General features: G+C 41.8%; 2 protein-coding genes and 1 long non-coding RNA gene across 3 annotated transcripts in view; 1 reads left to right on the top strand and 2 right to left on the bottom strand.

Annotated features, from left to right (window-relative positions):
• LOC145439153 (uncharacterized) overlaps positions 1 to 27,844 on the bottom strand; it is a 110,717-nt gene that overhangs the window by 79,908 nt on the left and 2,965 nt on the right. The gene's annotated exons all lie outside the window — the stretch shown is intronic.
• LOC145439123 (guanine nucleotide-binding protein G(I)/G(S)/G(O) subunit gamma-7-like) lies at positions 78 to 3,362 on the top strand. The gene is made up of 2 exons (XM_080316601.1): positions 78 to 255; positions 2,938 to 3,362. Exons 1-2 carry the CDS (start codon positions 169 to 171, stop codon positions 3,055 to 3,057), a joined length of 207 nt encoding a protein of 68 aa, XP_080172727.1. The 5' UTR covers positions 78 to 168; the 3' UTR covers positions 3,058 to 3,362.
• Positions 10,850 to 27,163, bottom strand: LOC145439126 (uncharacterized). Its single transcript, XM_080316604.1, has 24 exons — positions 26,997 to 27,163; positions 26,826 to 26,935; positions 26,582 to 26,762; positions 26,245 to 26,517; positions 26,057 to 26,178; positions 24,777 to 24,890; positions 24,488 to 24,714; positions 24,081 to 24,423; positions 23,141 to 23,255; positions 22,885 to 23,081; positions 22,275 to 22,537; positions 21,127 to 21,331; positions 20,751 to 21,062; positions 20,020 to 20,182; positions 18,631 to 18,962; positions 17,900 to 17,990; positions 17,093 to 17,292; positions 15,898 to 16,074; positions 15,219 to 15,463; positions 14,965 to 15,158; positions 14,697 to 14,899; positions 13,121 to 13,205; positions 12,900 to 13,056; positions 10,850 to 11,025 (listed from the first exon to the last, which is right to left on the bottom strand). Exons 1-24 carry the CDS (start codon positions 27,097 to 27,099, stop codon positions 10,956 to 10,958), a joined length of 4,482 nt encoding a protein of 1,493 aa, XP_080172730.1. The 5' UTR covers positions 27,100 to 27,163; the 3' UTR covers positions 10,850 to 10,955.

Genomic DNA, 27,844 nt, shown 5'->3' with positions numbered 1-27,844 from the left:
CATCCATTACTGCAAGATTCGACCTAATCTGATCCAAGGCATTTTGTGATACGTACATATTTAGTAATGTTCGGGTGTGGCTGTCGCTTTCGCTTCGTAATTAGCTTCTTGAAGACGGCGTAGTGGCTTTTCATTTTCTGATCAAAAGGCGAAGCGTGTCGTGCGAATATGTCTGCGCAATTGGCAAATCACATGGCTGTTATGCGAAGACAGATTGAAGAGCTTCGATGTCATATGAACGTACAGAGATCGAACGTGAGTAGAGAAATATATGGTAGGCTATAGTACAACTGTCCGAAATATGGTTGCAGGGAAACAGTAGTGAATCAATGATAATTCATAATGAGATACTGGTATACCAATCAGCTGCCAGTGTCGTTCTATGTCTAACTGCATCTTCATTAAGTCATACCTTAGATCTAGCAATCGAACCAGAAATGAATATTGATTCCTCTAGTTTTTGAGCTGTCATTCATTTATGCAAATTCTTCGTTTGGGTCGATATCGCTTGGTACACACTGTTAATTCCTATAAAGTCGTGTAGTTATCTTATTTGATTCGGTTTGGGTACAATGATCATTTCGATCGTCGCTTTTTAGTGTGTTGCATAATATGTCAATGCGTTGCTCAGCTCCTAATATGCCTTACTGCAATATCGGTACGTTTTGCCTGATATATCAGGTGAGCCAGACTGGAATCGGTGTTTGTTTTCGTCAATAAGTTGCGCGTGACAGAAGGGTTTCTTCCATAGAATAATTGAAGAATTGAATGAAAAGTTGCGTGTGACGTTTGCCACCAATTCCACTCTGGCAGGTGAACAGCGACGATTCTTCAACTTTGAGTAATTTTTTGAAAATAATTGACACTGACTCTATACACGCCTATATGGAATCGGTGTCCTGTGCTCACACTATGTTTAATTTTTTTATTATTTTAACAAATTACTTTGACTTGTAAAATTGTCGCTGCTCACCTGATATATCAGGCAAAACGTACCGAGATTCCAGTAGGGGCCAGGGCATTGCTCAGGTTAATGCATAATCATGTAATCAGAGGTTCAATCATTTTCCGCAAGTAGCCTACAGTGTTTCCTTGTCCATGGGACTTTGCTTACATGTCTGAAATTCCATACGTTAGATTACACAAAATACAATTACCGTAGTATAATTGTAAGTTAGTAGCTAGACTGAAAAATTTGTTGTTTGAGAAAGCCGTTCCTTAATTTTTCTCTCAGATGATATGTTGTGGCCCAAACGGGCCTGTATGGAATCGGTGTCCTGTGCTCACACAATGTATTTTTATTATTTTTTATTGAATTACTTCAACTTGGAGAATCATCGCTGCTCACATGCTACATTAGGCAAAACATACCGATATTCCAGTAGAACCTCTGGGTATTACTAAGACTGTACTATCCTGCCCAAACACTTGAGGCTTATCTAGGCCTCCTATCCTCAATAGGGCCATTTAATCGAATGTGATGTTGGTTGGTACCTGATACGTCGGTACAATATCGTAAAATCAATAAATAGAGCATTGTCCTGACGTAAATAACCATAGTATTTCACACACTATAAATGTCACGTAAATAGAGCTGAATACTTGTAGGATTACTGAAAATAGTTGCTGAAAAAGACTTGGCCAAATTGTCAGTGACGGGTCTTATCTAGTGCTGACATTAATTTAAGACAGAGTTTAGACGGTTGCTTACGTATTCCAGTTCCCAGAACTTGCCAAATTTCCTTCCGAGTTTAAATGCCGCATTTCGTTTCACATCTCCGTATTCCTAACTAATTACAAAGATGATCAAGTTTTACGCAGTTCATCGCAATTACTAGAGCTGAGTGAGCTGCTTTCCGCGGCAGATCTCAAATACTCAACATTGAGAGTTTTGAATATTAACTTGTCAATCTTCTGAATTGCCAATGCCAATTCAATTCCATATACCCAAAACCTGGTGTCATGCTGTAGTCGCAAATGATTGTCAGTCATTTTCTGTATACCAATTAATATTTGGAATTAGGTTGCATTACGCTTATTCAAACTATGAGTGTTCAATTGGTGTTACGGTTTTGATTGAAGTGGGCCATTTACCCTAGTTCACAACGCAAAACTGTATGCAGTCAGTCACCTATTTAATGACATGCAATAACCTGAAGAACTTCTATATCTGTAAATTTTATATTGGATAAAAATGTTGCGTAATGGATAGGGCTGGGCACAATGATTCGAGTACTCGAATCTGAATCGAGTATTAATTTTAATGATTCGAGTCGAGTAGTAAAAGACGATTCTTTCGAGTACTGAAATTTCACCCTCCTCGCTACTGAATTACAGTTTCGATACTAATTTTCACTGTTGGTTGAAGCCTTGAAACCTTGATTGGCCGTATTGTAGCATACGAAGCGTGAAGTACAAAGCTACGAACGTTACTGGAAATAGCACATTTCCAAAGTCATGATCATCCAACAACATTGTCACAAAGTGCAATGAAATCGGTATGGTCGAAAAAATACTAAAGTATCTTTAACGTGATGAATAACAGGCATTATAGTCTCTGTGGTCGCAGAAAAGGTACATAAAGGTACATATTTGAACTTTGACATATTACATTCTGTTATGACATCATAATGAGTGATACTCGATTACTCGACTCGACTCGCAGCATATTACGTGATTCAGAATCGAATCACTCAGGTACTCGATTTTGCCCAGCCGTAGTAATGGACATGGACAATCTGAATAAGTGAAAAATTAATTCTATTATGCCCCTGACACTACTTTACCTCTGGCCTTGCCTATGGATACATCTGAACTACCTGCCTTTCAACTGACGTTGCCAGAGTGATATCATTTTTGACGTCATGGCTGATTGACAATTCTTGAGTTAACACACCCATCTGGAAGCTGTGTCCATATATCTTATCTGTTTCACAGGTGTCTGCTGCGTCCCAGCAACTCATGCAATATGTAGCGGAGAATGAACCGAGGGATTACTTGATCGTGAAACCCCCAGACAACCCCTTCAAGCCCAAGAGTAGTTGTCTGTTTTTGTAGTCTTCATTCGTTATTGATGGTTTCATAGACCACACCTCGTAGAGGACGTTACCTACACTTATTTTGGGAGCCGGTGAATATCTTTACCGCTCGTTTCATGTTCATATTTTTTCACTGTCTTCAGAAATAATGTGACTTCCACAATTTTATCATGTGCCGTTTTGCATGCTGATCGTATGAACTTCTGTGTCTGGATTCTCCAGTCGATAATCGTGTTGCTGTTTTGACTTGCTCTTTACAGAAACAATTTCGAATAATGTCCGACTTTTGATTAAATACATGCTTCGGCTGTGGCTGATTCAGTACTGACTTCTTGTGCAAGTGTTGGTTGAGCTCTTACCAGAACAGAATCAGAAGTTCTGCTGTTCCTAGGTCGGGTTGCTAGTGAATAACCGAGATGGAAATTCATTTTAACTATTCGATATGAGTAATAGGGAAGATGACGCTGCATGCACGGAGCAATCGGAGCATATCTCAGTGTAATATGTACGAAATTGGCCATTGAGAGAATATCTTTGTGAGCAGATGGTAGTACTTCAAAGTGGAAAGTCGCACAGCAAAAATCAGGGCCCTGCTAACGGGTATGTTTGAATCCACCCCCGACAGACTCCGTAAGGTAAAATTCACTGAAGTTTGAATGAGGGCAACATTTGTTACCGATCTGCACAGTAATAACTAGGAATTCAGAACCCTGGTCAATCCGAAAATGTGTATGGTTGCAGTCTTGCTTTCGGAGGATCTGTCGATTTTCAAATCCTCGAAACCTGGTTTTATAATAGCTATGCCTCGTCAATTGAGAGTGTGCCCGAGTAAAGCGGTAAGGGTTTGTTGTTATGGTGACAGTTGGGTAATGTTAACCGCGTGGAATTGTATTTTCGCGAATGACTAGTGAGCTCCTGCGCTCTGATCTCTTTCGATTGCAAGCTCTATAGACAAGACATGGCGCACACGGATACCAGACGCCACCCTGTTGAAATAGATATCGCAGTAATTTTTATTGCTGTGGAAGCGCGACTATCGTAGTTTAGGTTAGGTTACCTGGTGGGTTTCGTAAAAGGCTGCTGCACACTGGCTATCGCGACACGACAAAACGAGAGAATCGCGCCTGTATGTGACAAAACCATGCACACCGCGTCGCCAGACTACGCAACAAAGCGTCGGCGAGCGAGCTGCGCAACTCGACGACAAAGTTGAAAAATTCCAACTTTGTCGCGAGTTGCCGGCTCAGTCGCAGTAGAAAATAAGCACGCGCTCTCATTTCGCCGGTGCTGTTGCAATCTTTTGTGATCGTTCAACTTCCTAATTTAACATTCTCGAGTACCAGATGCGTAATTTATCTTGGGTTACATGGTGAAGGCTGTGCGGGATTGACTCAGTGCGCTGTATGATATCCAACAAGCCCAGAAAAAGAATGATTCAACCTCAAGTTGATAACTTGAAGATGGATGAACGAAATGAACATATACTTAATAATTAAATTACAATATGTTCACAATACAAGATGAATAACAGAGAACATGACCGCTAGCCCGCTAATGCCACTGACATGCTTGACATTATGAAAGTACCGGTCGGCCAAGAAGAGTAGGCCTATAAATTATAAAAATATCTGATTGATGGACTATGTCAGGGCGTTTCAACGACTAGACACCTTCTTGTTTATATTCTTTGTATATTGGGTACTGTATATTGTGCATCTGCGTCTCGAGTTGAAAGAATAAACAGAGTTTTCGAATTTGAGAATATCTTAGTGGCATTATGGTGTATCAAAATTCGGAGCATCAGCAAAATGCTGTCAGTACGCACATGTGTAGGAAGTATCTTGATGTGTTCTTCAATAAGTAATAAGCAAGAACCAAAGTGTTATGAAATCATTAAGCTGGTACAGAACAGATAGGCCTACGTTACGACTCGGTGTCCCAGTGTGCAGCAGAACGCAACTACCGCGATCGTGAGCGCGACATGATCGGGGAATAGGCTACTATTTATCGCAGTGGTTCTCAACCGGGGTGCCGCGGCACACTAGTGTGCCATTTACGTCACGCAAGTGTGCCGCGAGCGATTTCTTCGGAATTTTAAAATTATGCACAAAATAATTCTAGTCTATAGCAAACGATCAATAATCTAAATCGAACTTGATGTAAAGTTTGTACATTTGACCAATCAAAATTGACGTCATGCCCGCAATCAATAACCCCCTCGAATTCGCTTTACCGGATATATAGCGTGACTTGAAGGCTAAATTCAGTTTTGCGCGATACGTTGATTGATCGTAGAGAAGAGCAGACATGGCGGCTCCTGTATGACAATGCAGTTTTCTAATCCTAATTGTGTCCCCAATTACCAGCGAGCAATGAACTCCTTTGGAATTGATGTTCGCGTTAACATATTTGAATTACAAACATTGCAATCTACATTGCGATTATCGTACCCGCACTTCCGTTAAAATATAGGCTTGTAGCAGTGTTGGGATGACTCGAGTCAACTTTTTTGTATGACTTGACTTGACTTGAATCGGCGCTTCTAAAATGTCAATTGACTCGTGACTCGGAGCAAAATTTACGAGTCAATTTCAAGTCATAAAGTAAACGATGTCGAATAAATCAGCCTATCTTTATGTATATGTTCGGATTGTTCACGATACGAAAATGTCTCTTGTGAGGGCAACCAGTAATTCACTGATAGTAAATTGACCGCAAACGAAAAGATCACAGCTTCCGTTGTCGTAGTAGTAATAGAAAATCTAATCGCAACGTATCTTTTTTTCTGAGACGGCTCAGTGCTTACATTACGTAGTGCTCAGCTTTACCAACCATCTTGTATAATTTAAATCGAACGAACATAGTTAATGCGTTTATATTCTCGCGGATGTGTTGGGTAGTGCAGGCCACTGTACCATATCAATTTGTTTCGACTTCTCGAGGCTTCGTATTAGATCCTCTATTTTAGATGATAATAACAGACTGTAGCATGTAGCTATACGCAGCAGTTACTCACGTATGTTATTAGCGGTTCTCATTGTGCGTGACGATACAACGCCTTTTTGCATGCACTGAACATTTAACTTTATATTTGTTATTTGATTCAACATAAATGACCAATTAATCTGTCTTTAACCCAGTTAGAAAAATGTAATGACTTTGCATCCTCACTCATAATTCGAAAATCCAATTTGACTTGAATCGTGACTTGACTTGTGACCTGACTTGACTTGACTCGAGTCACCTTAAAAAACGAGTGACTTGACTTGACTCGAGTCACCTTCGAAAATCGATTGACTTGACTTGACTCGATTCAAAATGTGCAATGACTCGAGATGACTCGGGACTCGAAGGTAGTGAGTGACTTGATCCCATCGTTGGCTTATAGCACTACCACAACGTTGTGTCATTGTCGACGAATACGAAAATCGTGAAGTAAGGTAGATCAAAGTATATCAGTCAGCAAACATCTTGGCCGCTGAGGTTATAATCTTGGTTTGTTGGAAGTATAATTAAACTGCGGGTGACTGCCATTAGAACTATCGAGGTATGGCTATCGTATCCTCACGCATGATATACGATCTGTGTGGTAATACATTGTATAGCCTCTAGCCTGGTATACCCTACACCTCTTCGCCTCCGTATTCGTCATCAGAGATCGTGCTTGACCTCTTCGACACAATGCGGCAATGGGGAAACTTATTGTTAACAAATCTTATGAAATAGTATCCAAGGGCAGCCCGTCCTGTTTGTTGTAATCACGAAGGAGCGATATTCTGGCCCGAAGAAAACGACGACTTTCTATCACGGCTAAGTAAGCTATATGAGGCACGCGCCTATACGCACAAAAGTTTTCTTATAGAAATAATCAAATGGAGAAGTTTATTTCTAAAGAAAGGAAGTGTTTACTTTAGTCAGCGTTACTACTGGGTGCTAATAAGTATTATGGCAGTTTGCAGATGCCGTTAGCCAAAAAAGTACAGAACCACTGTGATGGTGTGCCACGAACCATTTTCCATTTCCAAAGGGTGCCGCGAGGTCAAAAAGGTTGAGAACCACTGATTTATCGTTATCGCGGTATCTTCCGCAGACCATCGTTCTGTACTGTCATCATTTGTAAACGAGATTACGTTACCGTGAGAATAAGATAAAAATTTGCTCCGGTTGACCTGCGAATAATGACAAAAAAGCATGTCTGACAGTGGCACGCAATATATTAGTTGGGGACGGGGCCGTTCGAACAAGTAACCATTTGAAATGGGCTAGCAAGAAAAGGCAAGTCTGTCAGCACTCGCCTCATCAAAATCATGACTCGCTAATGTGACGCCTCAGGCAAGCAGGTAATTTATTCAGTGGAACATGCTTAAATTTAGGGTGGAGCGGGGCCTACGATAAGTTATCGTAGGCCCCGGGTGGAGATTATAAAGTTGCATCGATTAAAAGGTCGATTATCGCGTACAATTGGATTTAACAACCCAGGACTACGAAAACAGGTTGATCGTGGCGCGTGGGCGGGGACATAGCGTAGTGGTGACGATAAGCGCCCACTAATCTGGCGGCGCGGTTCGATTCCCGTCGGAGGTATATCTGGGCTCCTCTTCGCCCGCCGTCGCCGTTCTTACGGCGACAAAAAAGCCTAGAAAAAGGCTCTACGAAAGAAATCACTCACAAGGAATGGAAAGAACTAGTAGAAATCGCCGTGGCTGCAAAAAGATCAACATCGAAAAGAACTGTGACATCAGCCATTCTAGGCCGAGGTGGATGCTAGATTAAAAGGTTCGCAACTGTTTCGTTCGACATTGTCCCATCTGTTCATTTCATCGCATTGTGTTTGTGTCTTATCGCATCGTACATTGTGTGTGACTTGTTCAGATGAAAAATATAACTTAACGATTATTAATATTAGGTTGAGTTAGTTTCACCTGATTTTGGAATCCTGGAGAAATTGTGAACATCTTGACAGAAAATTGAAAGCGGCACTATACATTCATATCACGAAAGTTTTCACTGTACCTTCGTATATACCAGGGGTGGGCAACATACGGCCCGCGGGCCGGATCCGGCCCGCGAAGGGATTTTGTCCGGCTCGTGGACAGTTTTCCTTTTTACATGATAATGTGGCCCGCGCCCTAGTCCGTCGAGATTTCCCACTACTTGCTTACAACGTCAAATTTTAGTGACTGCATAGTGCATGTTATTATAAACGTATATGCGCAGGGTGCTAGAGTGGAGCTTACGCGTAAGTTCGTCGAAGCGAGAAGACTTGCATTATCGGCATTTGGGATGTACTCAACCCTAATGTCGTTTGTGGTAATCATGGTGTTTGTCGACTACAATGGTCAATTACACCAGGCTGATATTTCTTATTTTTCATTCTGTAACCGCCGACTTGTAGCACGGCACACTTCTAGGCTTTTGAAAGACGAAAACACTGCTTATACCAGGGATCGCCAACTCAAAACGGGTCGCGGGCCACTTTTCAAATTTCGTAGAGGTCGCGGACCGCATGAATTCATTATCTAGATTTCTCATGCCACACAGTTGAACAACGATGCTATCTCGCCACCTACTCAACCCTAACGAATATATGTGTTGGTAAATTAGGGGTACCGGGGTTATCGAACTCCTTGAAATCTTAATTGAGGATTGCATCGTGTGTTGATTGATCAGATAGAAGCAGACATGGCGGCGCCTGTATGACAATGCTATTCTCAAAGCCACATTGTCTTCGTTATTATTGGCGAGAAATGGCTTTGAAGTGACATTACTGTCGTTAAAATGTATTCATTAAATGCGATTTATTCCTTGTATATGTGGAATGTGGATAAATGGGCGAATATTGTATCGATTCAGCAATCCGGCCCGCCAAGTACTTAATTTTCCTATATCCGGCCCGCCGACTCGAGAAGTTGCCCGCCCCTGGTATATACGGTACGATTTCTTACCATACAGGCATGGTACGATAAAATTATCGTAGGCTATACCCTGATTGCGCACCTTTTTGTTAACAAGCAATACACATTTGAGCTTACCGAGATCATTTATTATGGTGCGATAGCAGTGCGTGACAAAATCAGATATTCATACGTTCCCTCAGTGCCTCGAGCGAAAGCCTGTAGTTTTATAGAGTCGTATCGTAGGCCTAGTATAGGCCTACTATTCACATGCAAACTATGATTATATCGATGTTATTCATCAAATCGCATAGCAATCATTGAGGAAATGACGTTGATCAATCAAAATAGGAATCGCAATCACGGGATGAATTGTAGCGTTTTTATTAGGACAAGTTTCTGTTGCACTAAAATCGCGAGAAAGTTGCATTTAATTTTAACAAAAGGTGCAGTACAAGGTTGCATTTACAATTTTTATTGAATTATTTGGGTATGAGATGCTCGAAAGGTTCCGTTGTATAACCTAATTCCCGCAGAGCTGTCAAATTTGTTACTTAATTATTGTCATTTAACGCACGGTCTGGCGAAACCACCAAAAATTACATTTTTCTCCGGCACATAGCAAGAAAATTACGCGATGTGGGGATAATTCCCCCCAACAGCCAAACAGCATAGCTATAACCCTTTCCCTAAAACAAATCAAATAACACACCCCGAACCCCCTAGGTCTGCAAACTTGACCCTAAGCATGACAGGAAAACTCACACTCGGTCACTTTAAGAAAAGCGATGAATGGCGTGAAAAAGGGTACTCAGTGAAAATGTAATTTTCGACGGTCTTGCCAGGGCGCTCATGAAATGGGAAACTATTTCAAATTTAAACAACAGAGTTAATAAATCGAACTATTTACATATTGTTCGGGCACGGTCGTGCTTGGCAACGGTAGTTGAAGTTCTTGCTTGCAAGCCATTGTGTCATAGATTACAGTGAGATGCATAGCTAACCCACTATATAGCTATTTGTTTTGCAAATCAAAGAGAATAGAACCATACTACAAATACTTTATAGCATGTTTTTAAATCACTCCTTTCCTTTTTTACCAGAAGTGGTCAAAGTAGTCACCATCGCTACTCAAGTAGAAGTAGAAGTAACGCCGGAATTTCTACTCAAGTAGAAGTAGGAGTGGTGGTTCACAAGTAAGTAAGTAAGCAGATATTCTAATCTTATTTTTCCCTACAAAACTGTCAAGTAGAAGTAGAAGTAGTCTAAAATCATAACTAGTTGAAAAGTAGTGTGAGTAGGCAAAATCTACTTCAAGTACTTCAAAAAGTAGAAGTACTTCGTTACTGACCACCTCTGATTTTAACGCAATATTAATAAAAGTTACAGTAGAAATTGGCATGAAAAATGGAGAAAAGTTCCACTATAAAATCCCTCCAAAAAGCTTAAAACATCATAGTACATAGCTTCTGAGTATCTAGGGAGCTGTCGGAAGCTGTAAAAAAAGTTGCAAAAGATGCAAAAACTTGCCCTAGGTATTATCAAATTCGCTTACGTGGATACAATTCATTCAAGTAAGGAATATTCAGTAGAACCAATTTGTTTTATTCTCATACGAATAATGCAAAGTGCCGTACCGTACTTGGGCTTATTACAGAGATCAAACGTATCCTAATAGACCTAGCTAATTATAGGAAACCAATTTAGCTGTGCACGCATTATTCGAAATTAGAACTTCTTAGCGGGCCTCAGAATGCATGACCCTGACGTAGCGTATTCAAATCCGTGTAATTCGCAGCGACCGTTCCGCAACTGCTTTTTTTGCAAATTGAAGGGCAATACAGACGACATCGTAATTGCCCATAGGCTGTATCTATAGCTGTTGTAGGCAAATTCTGATGTGACACAAACCCACAATAAAATGCATACAAAAGTTTATTAATCGGGAATCAGGCAATGAAAAATCTTCTGTGCGTTAGCAAATGCAATAAATTAATTGTACTGAAAAAGGCAGGGTAAATTGCTAGTCGATGGTGTGATGTAGTGTGCTTGCTTGTTTTCCTTCGTTGCTCCATACAGCTCTCTCATTTGAACTGAAAAATATCGTTACAGATAACAAGAGAACGGCATCGTGGTCGTCCATCTCTTCAACGTAGGCCTACATAAAAGTCGTACACACGATTTCATCATTCCAATACACCACAAGAATGCGACACAATGAAAGGATTAGAAGGTGTCGAAACGACTTGGAGTAGTCTTCGAAATCAGACACCCATCTGGCCTAGGCGATGTAGAAAAGGAGGCATACATAGTATAAAAGGACAAGTGACTAAAAGAGGTGGCATGTGTTGGAAGTAGGATTGCATTTAAAACAAATGATGTTTTAAAAGACTTTGTTTAAAACATGTTATAAACAGTGTTTTAAACAAATGCCTGTTTTTCAAACGTTGTATAAATTATGCCATAATCGTGTAAATATTTTCGAAAACATGTAGTATGAGCCTACGGACGAATTACAACCTATATAGTCGACGTATACAATATGGAGCGACTGGAACCCTCGAAATCGTCGTCGGTTCAACAGCTGTAGCATGTATTGGGGATATAGATCATTGGTACGGAATTATTGTTCTGATGATAATTATCGTCAACAGTAAAAATGCTGCATAACGATGTAGTTCTGTTCAAAATATTTTTAGTTTGTTTGTGGTAGTAGTCGGAAGCCCTTTTCGTATGAATGAGCCATATTTACCTTATATTTTCAATTGCCAATGATAATCCACAGTCACGTCACAATTAAAGATTCGTGACATCAAGGGTAAAAAACAAAAACAATAAAAACATGTTAGTTTAAATTGATTTTTGTTCTAAATGGAACCCTGGTCGGAAGGCAAGATCGATATGTCAGGTTGTGGTGTGGTAAACGAGGGATAGCTAGTTGATTCAATTGAATAGTATATTCATATTGAAATGAACCCGAATATTTTCGGCTGACACTCGTCAGGGGTAATCGTCAGCAACTAGTAGGGAATTGGAAAGAACATTGTATATCAACAATCGTATCACAAAATATGACGTCACCAGCATGAAATTTCAAATGAGAGAGCGTTCAATGTACTATTTTTAGGTCGTACATGAACTCCTTTTTGATTGATTGATTCAGTAAAAATTGTTTGTATTTCGACTTGAATATAGGCCTAATATCCTTCTGCCCGTGCACAAGACGATGACCGTGGGATGTCGACTTTTTCAGCTTTTTTTTATAATGATCTTGACTCTTTGAACACTTATTATTAGAATTCAGGATTAGGGTTTGTGAATGTACCGAAAAGAGTGCATTCACGCCCAAAAGGTAGGTACACAAAAACAGAACCTAATTAAGAATTATGTTGCAGCTCTGAATACTCCGTGCATACCTTTCTACGTCATGCGCATCATTTGGATACAATGTTGAGTTTGATTCATACCGTGACGTAAGTCTGAGGTAAACCACGGGTGTATGTATGATTGTTCACACTCGTATGTCACGGGTGGTACACGGGTGTCAATACAAACATGTTTTCGTTAAGATTGCAGCGGGGATGGTGAATTTTTTTTAAACATTGACAGACACATTTTGACGTGGTGAAAACGTGATATCGTGATAGTCGTAAATTTCGCGAGGCTAAGGTGCCTTTCGCCCCCTGACTACGTCTATGACTGTGCGTTTATGAAGTCAATTTCACATCAACAAGTGAACCCTATGATTTTTCGAATGTATCAAGCCTACCAATTTACGATTATTTATGGTACTATATGCAAGTTGATTTTGGTGTAGTATTCAGGGTTTCCAATGCTTAAATTCGGATATGCTCGGCGCATGATATTAAGCGTCTGTCTGAGCTCCTAACTTTTGTAATAGCCGAGAATGAGTTAGGCATTGTGCTAGTGATATCACCCGTGGATGCATAGAGTTTCAAAGCTTTACCATAAAATCGACGTAGGCTGTCCTTCGGCGCACACGGTCGTCTCCTCATCCATCGGCTGACCGCAGCCGTTTCCACGCATGCGCTTTTGAATCTTCTGGAGGGTCGAGGTTATGCAGCAGTTACTCCATCCGCTCCAACCCCAATCGCAACAATCGACTGGTTATAATTCGAACGGCGTGAAAATTCGAAAGCCCCGTTAACAGATCTACAAATTGATTACCGTTTTCACAGGCAATCACTTCCACATCGCTGCCGTAGCAATACCCTTCTCCGGTCATGCCGCCGATGCATTCGCGACGCCTTGTCTACAACATAACAACAAATCGCATAATTTCCAATTTTAATCTGTCCTACTACTCGAGCTAAGCACAATCATGCGAGTACTCAAATCCGAATCGAGTATTTGTTGTAATGATTCGAGTCTCGTAGTGAGAGTACCGAATATTGAAATTGTACGAACCTTTCAACGATAATTATATTTTTGATCTTTTTTGCTCAATGCGGAAGCCTTGAAACCCCAACAGGTCGTACCACAGCACCCAAAACATGTTGTAGTACAAAGCTACACACAGTGGTGGCCCTACGAACGGGGGGGCCCTGGGCGAGACTTACCGGGGGGGCCCTATAAGTATCTATCGGTAACTTCTGGGGGGCTACGCCCCCCACACCCCCCTTCCGCATCGGGTATTATTATCTATCTTTCACCGCCGCAAAAGGTTTGCCGGGTCCTGGATTCGGCCATGTCTGTTTTGCATGTGTGCAAGGATAGACTACATCAAAACTAAGTAATTCTACCGCATGCAGAGACGTGACGATTATCGGGATACGGACTTTTCTAACAAATGCAGTGATTTGATGATGATTGACACATCTGTACGGAATCATTTTCTTGCTTGGTACACGGATTTCCATGTTTATTCGTCATTCTCCTTGAAAAAAGTGCAAAATCCAAATAGGGGGCCCCTTCGACCAGGGGGGGGGCCCGAGCGACCGCCCACCTCACCCACCCCAAAAGCCACCACTGGCTACACACATTACTGTAAATGATATTTCTGCGAAGTCGTGATTAACCCATAACAGTGTCACAAAGTGTAATGACTATAGGGCGAAATTTTTTTGACATGTCAAAATAAGTCAGAATTTTGTCAAAATTGCAGCGTTAGGTAAAATTATTACCAAAATTGTTTACAAAGTCAAAATGTCTTTGCAACCTGCATTTCGTTTGTATGGTAGATGATTGCACTGTCGGTGATCTTATCATTTGACATTTTGCAGCATGTAGCCCACTTCACATGCCTATACCGTCGTACACGGCCCATTGTCTGCTCATTGTGAATCGTAAACGGTCAAATGAAACAAATACGTTGACGTTGACATGGTGTTATGCTCAACGTACCGCAATGTCAGAAATGAATATAAGTAGTACAATTCTAACATTATGTGCAAAAACACCTAATGTACATACTTGAGTTTAAAATTTAGTCAAAATTACGTTTTTTAAGGTCACAAACTGTCTAAATTTTGATTTTTAGGTCAATATATTCCGTTTTAAGATTAAAAAAATCACTATGGTAATGTCATATATAGGTATAATGTCGAAAAAATCCCCAAATTATCGTTGATGTTTATAATTGTCATCATTGTCATCATTCCTTTATAGTCTTATAAAAGCTACATATCTGAACTTTTCACGTCATCCATACGCGTTTGACGTCACAATGTGTGATACTCGAACACTCTATTAGGAACAGAATCATTCAGGTACTCTATTGTCCAGCCCTGCTGGTAACACTTACTTTGGTAGCATCGGGACCGCAGCTCAATGTGCATTCGTCGAAATTGGACCATCCGCCCCAATAAGCGCACATTTTCGTGTTACAACGCTCGCTTTCAAACAAGTGTTCAAATACTCCGCAATTGTGAGTTCTGGTTCTATTCCTAGTCCCGCCGTTACAAGGTTGATCGCATTCGCTCCACTCACTCCATTGTAGATAGTGACCTGATGACACCGTGTGCACACAATAATTCGATGCGTTTCGTTGGCACCATCGCACTCAAGCATACCTTCGGTCATAATGCAGTTTTGAGCTTTGTGCTCGGGCAATCCGCAAGTGTGGGACCTGAATCTAGTTTGAGTCCCTTCCCCGCAAGTTCTCGAGCAAGTTGACCACTCGGACCACACTTCCCAAAAGCCGGGATCTGTGTTACAAGCCTGTCTGTCTATATCTTCCCTGTCGGTGCATGAATGAGTGCGCTTTCTGGCAGAAAATATAAAGGTTATTAAAAAGATTCCATCGAGCGTAAATATACACGCTTGCCTTGTCATATAGCCGCCGTTGCAGGTGGCGGAACAGGCACTGAATTCTCCCCAGGCCAACCACTCTCCGGGGCCTGCATCGCAGTTAGCCGTTTCGAACGTTGAGCCCCTGCAGCCCTCCGAAACGCCAGCTACACCACCCTGACATTCTCGCGTTCTGGAATTTATCCCTGCGTTACAAGTAGCGCTGCATTCGCTCCATGCTGTCCAGCCAGACCAGTAAGGGCACACCTTTTCATTGCAGTCCTGAAATTTGTAAGGAAAGACGATCAAATATGTATATATAGTCAGCATCGATTTAGTAGAAGTACCAGAAATTTTTTGCTCAAATACAAGTAGTCGTAGCGGTTTCCAAGACATTCCAAAACTATTTCGAGTAGATTTGCAGAATATGAGAGGTCTGTTTATAGGTTCGGGATAATAATTTAATCTTTAAAAAGGCGTTATTGCGCACTGAACTTTCATATAGGTTTCAATAAAATAATATATTCATACTGAGAATAAATGAAACCTTGCCGACGATTGCCCCTTAGAGGGTTTCGGGTTTTCATATGTTCACGGTATGAATATTCATCTCTGTCATTCATTATCGGCCAGGCGATGAGTTCAAGGAAGCTTTCTCCGTCTGATTGTTCAAATGATATTGGTCTCACACAAAAATGATATCATTTTCATCTCACCGCATCTTCTCTCTGCATCGGAAGGCCGCAGTTATGTGTACGACTTCTCTGTTTGGTTCCGATTCCACACGTCAGCGAGCAAGAGCTCCACTGGGACCAAGATAGGTATTCGCCGGAGTGTGTGTTACATACTTCCGAGTTGACTTCAACTGGAAGCCCGCAAGTGTGTGATCGCATCTGCGAACCAAACAAAAATGGTTAAAACGGATAAACGGATTAAAACGGAGTTACGAGTCATTTCGAGTCATTGCACATATTTACTCGAGTGAAGTCAAGTGAATTAATTTTCGAAGGTGACTCGAGTCAAGTCAAGTCACTCGATTTTGGAGTTGACTCGAGTCAAGTCAAGTCAAGTGTCAAGTCAAAATTCAAGTCAAATTGCCTTTTCCAGGTATGAGGCATGATTACGTCATAGCATTTTGCTAGCTGTCTGAAATACAGATTGAGTGGTCATTGATTTTGAACCGATGAACGAATATAGAGTTAAATATACTCGCAAGAAGGTGCTGTAGGCCTATCACTCACATATACGTAGAATTGCTCTACGTAAGTAATTGCATAGCCTCGGTTTATAGTTACCAGCCAAAATAGAGAAACGAATTGATAAGATGCAATACATTATCCATCTACAAATTGATATGAGGCAATTCAAGCCTGCGCCAATGGTTTAGGACTATATCAACTATATTCGAATTCAATTTCAATAAAACAACAGGTTTGGTCAAGGTAAGAATAGAGAACAAAAATAGACATTTTGCTATTAAATTACTTTACTATACTAGTTTACGACAACGTATGGTGCAGGGATATCTAGATATCCCTGGTATGGTGTAAGCTTCGATCACATCGTTTGCGGTCAATTGATTTGTGAGAGAACAATGAAGGCGCAGTAAAAGTACGATCATTGAATGATTGGTCGCTCTCACGGGTTACCCCAGCATTTTGCGAATAATCCTAACATATGCAAGAGACAGTGATTTTTATCGACATCGATTACTTGATGACTTGAAATTGACTTGTAAAATTTTCTCCGAACCACGAGTCAATCCCCATTTCTGATACGCCGAGTTAAGTCAAGTCAAGTCATTTTAGCAAAGTGACTCGAGTCAAGTCAAGTCATATGAAAAAGGTGACTCGAGTCTATCAGCACTCATTCCAACAGCGAATAATGCATATCGCGACTAATTGTAATCACCCTCGTTCTGTTCCCGCCCGCGCAAGTAGCGCTGCAGACGCTCCAGGCCGACCATTGCCCGTATCGTCCGGGATCAGTGTTGCAATCCTCGGTTTGATGTTCCTCGGGCTTGCCGCACGTATGCGCTCTCATGCGCTTCCGGATTCCCCCGCCGCAAGTGACGGAACAGGGCGTCCACGCGCTCCACAAGAGATACTTTCCTGAAAGCAGACAATCGTCGGGCGTCGGAAATATATATGGTATATCGCAGGTTTGTAACCAAGTCACAAGGTTCCGAGTCACAAGTCAATCTCAGTTTTATAGTTCTGACTCGAGTCATTTTCAATTCACCGCAGAGTCAGGTCCGAGTCCAAGTCAGCTAGTAGAGGGTTGAGTCCGAGTCATAGTGTTTTAACTCGATTCCGAGTTCAAGTCATTACTTTTACTTTCAATTTTCAGTTCAATCTGGTTCAACACACTTTTTTAACTCTTCTCAAGTGATATAGAATGGCTCTCATTCATAATAGAGTAATTTTCCTCGGTCTCGACAGTTTCTGCCACTATTTTCCAAGTATCAGGACTGATAGATGAAATACCAATAATATGGTAACTTTACGATTCTTTGAAGTTACAAGGAAATACCTGTTTTGGTCGTCCCAGTCTCGAGTAATATGACTTGGTTCGAGTCATGCACAATGACTCGAGTGCAAGTCGAGTCAATACAAAAATTGACTCGAGTCGACTCGAGTCATTTTACGCATTTGAAAAAATGAATCGAGTCAAGTCGAGGCACCAAAAAATCACGACTCGAGTCAGACTGCTGTCTACCTGGATCCGCGTTGCAGTGGCTCGTTTCCGTCACTTCGGGCAAGCAGGTGTTTTTTCTCGTTCTTTTCATGATCCCGCCGTTACACGTGGCCTGTAATATTGCAGCGTTCAAATTTGTAGATTACGCGAACGGGGATTTTCATTTCTAGATCTCGATTTTCGTATTCAACCGCAGTTGGTCAGTAACGAAGTACTTCTACATTTTAGGCTTACGGAAGTAGATTTTGTCTACTTGCACTGTTTAGTCGGGTGGTTTTGTTTTTTAGCACTTCTAGTTGGACAGTTCTTAGGCAAACCCCTTACGTTTTACAATGTTGATTTTGAAAAGTGAATTTGGGTCAAGTTTGCATCTGTATCACTTTTACAGGTCACATTACCGCAAGAACTGCGGTAACTTCTTATATTTTGAAAAATTCCATCCGTTTGCAGTGTCATTAGTAATTTTCGTTATGTAGCGAGCATAGACAACATACACATAGTAGCCAACTCTGATTAGCTGCTAAATGTATGTGAATTATCGACAAAATTGGGACCAATTACTTCAATTCTTTTCATACCTTTTCTACGTCCACTTGAAGTAGTTTTGGCATGTCTTGGAAATCTCTACTTCTACTAGTGATAGAGTGGAAATATACGGCGTTACGTCTACTTCTACTTGAGTAGTAAGCTGACTAGTGTGACCACATTCGGTGATATTTAGTAATCCAAATTTCAACTCTGATAATACGTACGGAGCATGACGACCACATGCTCCATTCCATCCAAAATCCGCTCGAAGACAAACACGCTTCTTGCTGGCCCGGGTCGCCCTCGCAATCCGACATCCCGCTCGAACCCGCGATGCAACTACGCGATCTGGATCGAAATCCCTCGAAGCACGATTGCGAGCATTGCGACCACGTTCCCCACATGGACCATTTGGCGCAGGTGAGCATCGGACAGTCTTCCGTCTGAACGTCTTCCCCGACCAGGCAGGTGTGTGATCTACGTCTGGTGCGAATGGCGCGGACATTGCACACGCCCGGACAGGTGGTCCATGGAGTCCAGTTTTCGTAAAATCCGTCTGAGACCACAGATAGAAAATTATGAAACCAGGGTGTGTTTGTCCACGAGATGTAATCATGGTATTTTTGATAGAAACTCGATTAACCGGAAGGCTGACCAGTCGCCCACTCTTAATTCGGCAGCTACCTTCAAACGATTTGCCCGAAATCGAAACTACTTTTCTGTGAGCTTCTTGTAGGCTTATTGCTTTTTTTTATCAATATATAATCTATATAGAATGAGACATTACAAAGGAGTGTTTTCGAGATTGTCCAAATTTTAGACAACCCTACTGATCAGCCATCTGGTAAAAATTGATTTCAAACTATTCTACAAACTTTCAACAAAATTATGTTCGCTTTTTAGGCTTTTAGACTTTTTCTACTTGATAAGGAGAAACGATCTTATCATACATTTAACCAGCATCCCCACATCCAACGTTCTATATCTCAAATGGACAGGTGACGTGGTCAAAGTAGTCCGCAATGCTACTCGAGTGGGAGAAGAAGTAACGCCGTAAATTACTACTCAATTACAAGTAGAAGTAGACATTTCAAAGACATGCAACAACAGCTTCAAGTGGAAGAAAAAGGTGAATCTCTGAAAAGTAGTCAAGTAGTGTAGCTTCAAAGAGTAGAATTGATCGATGGCTCGTATACTTTTAGAATCTATTCAAAGGTGGCAAAGGAGTGCTTCGTGATTAATCTAAAATGACCAATTACACTAAATATCGGTGCAATTGTTGGAAATATATTCAATTACGGTGATACAGGGGCTCTTTCGCTAATTGGCATTACAATTTTACACATAACAGGGATGCAAGAATATATCAAAACGACTTTCTGCTTTACAAAATTCAAGTGTAGAATTTTAGTGTTTATTCATACCATACACGTACGCTATTGATCGGCCTTTATGATGTAATACTTATAGCTCCTTATGATATAATACTTATAGCTCCTATTAAACCACGACCCATGTACTTAGACTGTTGTGTTGTGGTGTAGTGTAGTGTAAATGCAAACTGTCAACACTATAACCTCGAAGGGTTTATGTAATCTACGAGATCGCATTACCTCCGTTTGTACAATTCATCAATTCCTTCGCTACCGGGGCGCCGTTCGAGCACGTTGACGGCCTTGTCCTTTCTTGCAGTCCATAGAAGCACGTGACGCTGCACGCAGACCATTCCGACCACGATAGCAATGTACAACATTCTTTCATGCCGCACGACATTTGCTATTTACGGTGGAGAGAATGAGTAAATCTGACAAATTGAAGTGTTTTGTAGCACTCCTAGACAGGCTTGGGTTAATCGCGGTATGTAATCGTAATCGATTGCTACGATTACACCATTTTCAAGTAATAAAGTATATTCACATTGAAATGAACCCGAATATTTTCAACTGACACTCGTCAGGGGTAATCGTCAGCCGAAAATATTCGGTTCATTTCAATATGAATATACTATTCAATTGTATGCTGAAGCTCTGTGCCTTCAAGAAGCTCTTCAATATATATAATTGATTGCTCTATAAAAGAACAATTATTCAACTTTTTATTTTTGCAAGGACTATTGTGTATTAGCTATTCTGATACGCAGTAAGCTATGAGATTGAAAGTTGCTGCTAGGGTACGACTATGCAAACCGCGCAAATACTCCTGCCCTGGTTGACCGAATGGAGATTTGATGAATTGGACACTGTTCAAATTTCATCAAATCATTATGCGAGCTGTTCTTTTGCATTATTCGAAACGCGGCTCGCAATATTTTCCCCACGCCTGCTTCTAGATTGTGTCGATTTACCTCGACTTCGTTTTTGTTTCCGCATATTCCCGTTCTTGTCCTTGTCTGGACGCCAGTCCCGCAAGTAACCGAACACGAGCTCCACAAACTCCACATGTCATAGCTCGGAAGAGTGCCGCAAATCTCTGTATCTTGCTGTACTTCTTGTCCCGGCGTCGGGCACGAGTGGTACCGGTAACGAAGCCGCTCTCCGCCGTAGCATGTTGCGCTACAAGCCGACCAGGTGGTGTAATCGCCCCATTGTCCACCCACGCCGCATTGTCTGCGTTCGGTGATTGGAGTCAAGCCGCAAGTGTGCATTTTAGTTCTCGTCTAGTATATGTAAAAATACTGTCAGGACAAAGGCCAATAGAACGTCACTGCGATTCGAGATTACTTGTTCGCCAAAGCAAGTTCCGCTGCATTGCGACCATTGAGACCACTCCCCGTAGGTACCCGGGTTTCCGCATTCCGCCACTTCCGAGAGCTGGTCTCCGCCGCACGTGTGAGCAAATACTCGGACCTTTTCTCCCCCGGGACATGTGGACGAGCAAGCACCCCAGTCCCCAGGCACGTAGTCCCCCAAATGAGTATTACACGGGCTGTTGAAATAAAGCGATTACGTCGAACCAGGCTACACATATTAACTAAGCAAATGTAAATGAGGTCAATGTATAGTTGCTGATCAAATCAAAGTTGAATTATCGTGTGAATATCTACTTGACTTCAAGTAGAACTAGCAATTTCCAAGACATGTCAAAATAACTTCAATTTGAATTACAGAATGAAGGAATTAAATTAAGTAGTTTACAAAAGAACATTCAGTCAAGGACTCGCGTACTTTCAGCAGTTAACCGGAGATGGACACTTCTAAATTACAATCAGTATCTTCAAAACTAACGCATTATGATTATGATGGTGAATGCAAATATGTGGAATATTGGAAAGACATTTGAGTTACGATGATACATGGGCTATTTAACGCGCTTCCTCATTGAAATAATACAAAACTGCTTTCTACTTTTCAAAATCAGAACTGAAAAAAAGTATGTAGGCCTATAGTTAGTTTTGCTTACAGACTTTTCAAGTAGAAGTAGAAGTATTCGAAAAACATAACCTCTTGAGTAAGTAGCGGAAGTGGGCAAAATCTACTTGAGTACTTCAAAAAATTTAAAGTACTTCGTTACTGACAACCACTGCATATATAAGCTATGTATCATTACTAATTTGATGTTTTCGTTGGACAGCGATCCTCAAAGTTGTTTTTAGGAAACTGCTATTTTTTGCTTACCGCATTGGAAGGTTTTTAATAAACTTGTGGTCAGTACGTATACGCACATTGCAACCCACCTTGGCAATAGGAAATTTTAATACCAGGAATGATTAGGGACCTGGTCTGTTGACTTTTAAACGTAAACGGAACATTTTCAGACCCGAATACTCGACGTAGAGTAGCAAGCAAAATCCGGATTGAATTCGCAATCGAATTTCATCAAACCTGACCGGATCATGGTCCAGAAACCGTGATCTCTAAATATCACTGACCTTGTTTCAGTTTCCGGATCTTTTAGCTCGCATATGTGGGTCCTAGTTCTCATCCGGTGCCCACCACCGCAAGTCACCGAGCAGTCGCCCCACGGACCCCAGGCTCCAAATCCTGGATCAATGCCACAAAATTCCGTTTGTGATTCCGGTGCTTTTCCACAATCGTGTTCTCGGATGCGCATTCTCGTACCACCAGGACACGACCTGGAGCACATACCCCAGCTACCCCATGGTCCGTAGAATCCGTCACCGACATTGCAATACTTAAATAAAATTAACGTGCTTGGGCGCAGACATAACCACATTTTGAAGGTTATTCGCTAATGAACACATTAATGCCCGTGGCACAGAGGTATATATGGTTCGATATTTATGAATGAATTTAAATGGTCATGTTCATGCTCACTATATGCCTGACGTACTTGCAGGCTGCAAACCTGACCGACTATGTGTGAAAAACCAGGTCTATTTGAATTGTTAAAAGAATAATAAAGGAAACGAAGAAGTATGAAGAATGAAATTCTGATATGACGGTTTACCTTCACAGAACTGTCTATATATTGCCATTCAATGTTTTGGCATACGGGTTTAATGAAAAAAAGTCACCTACCGTGACTTCCGTGTTCACTGGCCTTGACGGGCACGAATTTCTCTGATGCCTTTCCTTTGTTCCAGTCCCGCATGTTGTGGAGCAAGATGACCATGCTGTCCAAGTGTAGTACTCGCAGCAGGCGTGTGTGTTGCAAGGAGAGGACTGTCGGTCCGTGTTAAAGGAGACATCGCCGTTATAATAAGTAAGCGTATTCGCTAAAGGGTGATGATCATAATTAGCAACCTAACAACGCAACACAACATCAAGAGCTTACGGCATGAGTGCACGCGGCTTCTGTATCTGGCACCGGTGCCACATGATTTATCACATGTACTCCAGTCCGAATATTCGCCCCACGAGCCTGAACCTCCACAGGATTCAGAATCTTTCTGTAAAAAGATACAGTACATCAGTCCTGGTAGTTGAAGTTCGTATAGTACGCACACGCACACGCAGTCGCGCTTACACGATAATAACTTCCTAATGGACGACAAGAAAATGACAATGTAATGCGGAAGTTGGCCGACATAAATTTCAGTGCTAAAAATGATATTGAACAATGCGATCAATCGATCACGATCAAATTGATTAATGACAACCGAACACAAAAATTTGACGTCACAAATCCATTACGACGTAACCAATAGTGTGGCGAGATAGCGTAGTGGTACAATCCAAAGCTGCAACACCAAGAGTTGCGGATTCTACTCTGACCGAGTGTTGGAGGATATCTAGGCTCCTCCTCGCCATGTTATCCGTGTAAGCGCGGTCTCTTATAAAACGCTTCGAAGTGGGTCGTACTAACAAGTCGGTAGCTACGGAATAAAAAATGAAGAAAATTGGCCTGGTGTAAATGACTATAGTAGTCGACAAACACCATGAATATCACAAACAACGTAAACAATAAACCAGATGTCACAGTATCCAAGCCCCCGTCTTTAGTCCTCCTGACTACAATAATGGAATCTGGCCAGAAGTGTTCAAAGCAGTCATCGTTGTACTCAAGTAGAAGTAGAAATAGACTAAAATCATAATCACTATCGGAAGTATTGCAAGTAGGCAACGCATATTTGAGTAGCCTACTTCGAAAATATAGTAGGCTACTCCGTTACTGACCAAAGGCAGCTGGCAACAACTACAGCCAATTGGATGTTGGTTTGATCACAACGTACCGGGCATATAGTAAAGGCTGTTCAATAACATTCCCAGCTTACTTGTTGTTGATTGGTGCAAAGTTCATGCTTGACTCTGCTTCGGAATCCTCCCGCACACGTTTGGCTGCACGAAGACCAATGTCCCCATTCGCCGTACCCGCTGGCTTGTCCGCACGCCTCTTTCTCGGCATCCCGTTGGTCGGAACATTGGTGATATCTGTATCGCACCATTTCACCACCGGGACAAGACGACGAACACGACGACCAAGACTGCCACGGATAGTACGATCCAGAATCGCCGCATCTCGCGGTTTCCATTTCCGACGGTCTCCCGCATGTGTGAGATCTAGTTCTGGTTTTCGTTCCACCGTAACAGGTTCGGGAGCAGACACTCCAGTCAGACCTGAAATATCCGAGAAGGAATTTGCAATTGCGTTACATGGTGGTGGGCTGTAACTGAATGGTACCAGGGGTTATACGAGCCGGCATTACCGCACTGTCGCGATTCTTGTACGTCAGGCAACCCACAAGAATGACTTTTCCGTCTCGTTTGATATCCGCCAGCGCACGTTTGTGAGCAAGAGCCCCATTCCGTCCAAGCTCCGAAATTTCCCGGTCCGGCGTCACATCTTCTCGATTCGGTCTCATCTCCAATGTGCGGGCATATATCTTTTCTTGATCTATACTGCGTACCCTGTTAAACGTATTGGTGAAATCGAAACAGAACATGCTACTTCTGAAATTTTGCTATATTACCATGTTACATGTTGAACTGCATGCACTCCATTGTGACCAGAGAAGTTTGCCACAACAAGCATTCATATTGCAACTTTCGCTGTCCACGTTGTCGGCTTCGCCACATGAATGGGCCTGGAATGTAGATTGTTCAGAATTCCGTCATTGAAGCGTAATGTTTTGAAGTATAAGGGAATATATTCAGCACATGACTGAACTTGCGTATAACGGGTATCTATGAGGCATATTAAGTTTGTAGGTGCTTAGCTTGTAGATTAGGGCAGTGGTTCTTGACCATGGCGCCAGCTCCCCCTGGGGGCGATTTGGATTTCAAATGGGGTGGAAACACTCTCAGGTGACGCTGGGGCGTTATGGCGGCTCCGAAGAAAAATGGTGTAACGGTAGGCCTACAGAAGGTGTAGTACTGTAGTAGTTGTCATGGGGAAACATATATCCTTGAGATCTGGTTGAAAAATTCATTTATTCATTCATTCCAAACAACATTCATCATTCATTATTTATTTATCAATTATTTAATGTTTCCACGTATATTTCATCTAAGATGTGTTTTTACGCTTCATGCGCGTATGTTTCGGTAGCAAAATCTCCCTTAACACAGCGCGATCGCACTAGACAGGGTTTTCCCGGAAAAAAATGTTTTGAACTAGGTATTAGCCTACATATTGCAGCACACCGAGTCCCGAAATCTGGAAGCGTGGTTCTATACCACTTTTGAGAGCCATTTGTACAGTGAACACGATTTTGACCAGAATGATTAACTAAATATCCTTGTTCTCGAGAGCTGCAAAATACAGCGTCACCGAATCGGCGCGTGTAGATTGGCCTCAAACCCGATAGGTATTAGCCCGTACACAACATTAGTTATAAAATTGATATAATTAATTAGTCGAGTGGTCATCGGGCGCGATACAAGCGCGAAATATTTTCAATAGTCAAGTCCAAACCCGATAAAATGGACCGTACTTGGACCTCCCATCGTCTCTAGTACCGTCCGTAAAATATGGAGGATGCTAAACCATGAAAATTTCCGAAAGGGTGGCGCTGGGAGAGAAAAGGCCAAGAACCACTGGATCAGGGTATGTCGCATTGTAACAACTAGTAAGGGGTCCGCTGATATTGATATTCATGAGTCAGTGGTGTAGGTTTATCACTGTTTCGATACCCAAACTATTGGGATAATTTGATAGTCAAGAACGTGTTTGTAGTAATACGAGAATAATTCTTACAACTACCGAAACGGCAGGCCGCGAGGCATTAAATAAAGTTAGCATTAATCAAACCTGAGTTCTTGTTCTGAGACCTCCACCGCAAGACACTGGACAGGCTGTCCACTGCCCCCATGCATAATATCTGCCTGCGCCAGCGTTGCAGGATTCCGTCATGGTTGTTTCTCCGATGCATCCTGCCAATAGGAAGGAATATAGTAACAAATTTAGTGTTATTAGTTAGCAATGAAATAGCGTTGTACCTGCTTGACCAACCTCACCGCCAATGCATATTCTTCTGTTCTGACGAACGCCAACTCCGCATGTAACGCTGCACGGCCCAAAGCCTGTCCACCCACCCCAGTAGCCGCAGATCTCTCCAACTGGATTGGAGCAACGGGTATGTATCTCGGTGTTTCCTATGCAATTGCCCTCTCCTGGTGCACAACCGCGACATCGGCGAAACTTCTTTTTGATCGCAACGCCACACGAGCCTTGGCATCCACTCCATTCTCCCCAGCCGTACCAGTTGCACACTGCCAGGTTGTTCACAGATGAATATTACATAGTAAGGAAATCTGACTTTAAAGTCACACTCACTGTCGTCGCATCCATCGCCATAGTAATTCCCATAGTAGCAATCAATATAATAACCCATATATCCATCAGCCGATTTACGCGTGTTATTTTCGTTCATAAACAAATCGGCGTAAAATTCATTTTTCTCGATTTCCATGATCACAGATTTTTTCGATCTCATTTTGTAGCAACTCACAGTGTCCTATGATAATATGGAATATTATAATGTAAGAAATCTAGTGTCATCAATTTTTAGTAGTCTTACATCATCGTTTAGCGCGATACAACACCCCGGGTGCTTGGTACATTTCTCTTCCGTCACGTTACCGGAAAAGCACGGTTCCCTGGACTCTTCCTTTATCTGACAAAATAGGCCTGCGGAAAAACACGTTGTGAGGTAATGCTGACATCTCTATTGCCTTATTGTAATTCGCACTTCTTATAGTTTCTTTCATGTAATAGAGAGCATCTTTGTCGTAACGCAACGCGCCAACACAAGCACTTAGGAACGCAGCAGCTATTAGTAACCGTATCGCCATGATACTAGCATCGACGGTTGACTGCTATGCAACTGAAAACAATCAACAAACAATGTCAACAACACTAATATTATCGTTGAAAGAAGCAGGCTCTTGCTTCCCGTCAATTCTGAATAGCTGTTATAAACTTTCACCCGGTTTCCCGGCTGGAAACGTCGCAAACAGTACTGCAGTGCATTCCTGTATAGTTGGCTGTAGAGTAAAATCTTAGAATACGGTGGGTATAGCCACTAAATATACCCTCGGAGACGTGTCGGGGATGGGAAATATACATTCTAATTACCGGTGTCGTGTCCTAGGGCATAAGTCGTATTGTTTTTGCACTAGCCGTAAACATGTCGATTAACTCGTAACTCGTTCAGCGACGGTAATTCCAAAACGATATATCAACCGCCCGCGCGACCAGGGAAGTGTTGACAGCGTTTGTATCCGAATAAATAGCTTCGACTAGTGCAGGTTTATTGTTTATGTCGCATCCACACCTTCAAAACATATTCCTGCCGATGGTCGCCCATAATTATTGCCAATAGAAGTTTTGAAAACGCAATGTTAGGCATCGCCCAACATCAGGCTGTCGAAAATTAGAGACTGTGTTTTTAGAAGCAGCCGTGATCCTTGATTTGTTATATTTCTCTGTTGAAAGTAAATTAGATGAGCTGGGCAGTTGGTTTTTGTTTTCTAATCTTATGTCCCGTAAGTTGAAGCGGGGGTTTGGACGCATCGATATTCTCGCAATGCCCACACA

This window comes from Botryllus schlosseri, chromosome 5 (assembly GCF_051294905.1).
Source record: "Botryllus schlosseri isolate E-star chromosome 5, Bs_hap1, whole genome shotgun sequence".
In the NCBI taxonomy this organism is placed as follows: Eukaryota; Metazoa; Chordata; class Ascidiacea; order Stolidobranchia; family Styelidae; genus Botryllus; species Botryllus schlosseri.
This window is presented reverse-complemented; position numbering and strand designations above follow the sequence as displayed.

Excerpts from the sequence above, each read along its gene's own strand:
- LOC145439123 (XM_080316601.1), top strand. The coding sequence starts at position 169 with ATGTCTGCGCAATTGGCAAATCACATGGCTGTTATGCGAAGACAGATT. Across the intron at positions 256-2,937 it reads TGAACGTACAGAGATCGAAC|GTGTCTGCTGCGTCCCAGCA; the intron begins GTGAGTAGAGAA and ends TCTGTTTCACAG.
- LOC145439126 (XM_080316604.1), bottom strand. The coding sequence starts at position 27,099 with ATGGCGATACGGTTACTAATAGCTGCTGCGTTCCTAAGTGCTTGTGTT. Across the intron at positions 24,715-24,776 it reads GCAGTTCAACATGTAACATG|GGTACGCAGTATAGATCAAG; the intron begins GTAATATAGCAA and ends TACGTTTAACAG. Across the intron at positions 11,026-12,899 it reads CAGCCTACGTCGATTTTATG|TTCAAATGAGAGAGCTGTAT; the intron begins GTAAAGCTTTGA and ends GATATTTTTCAG.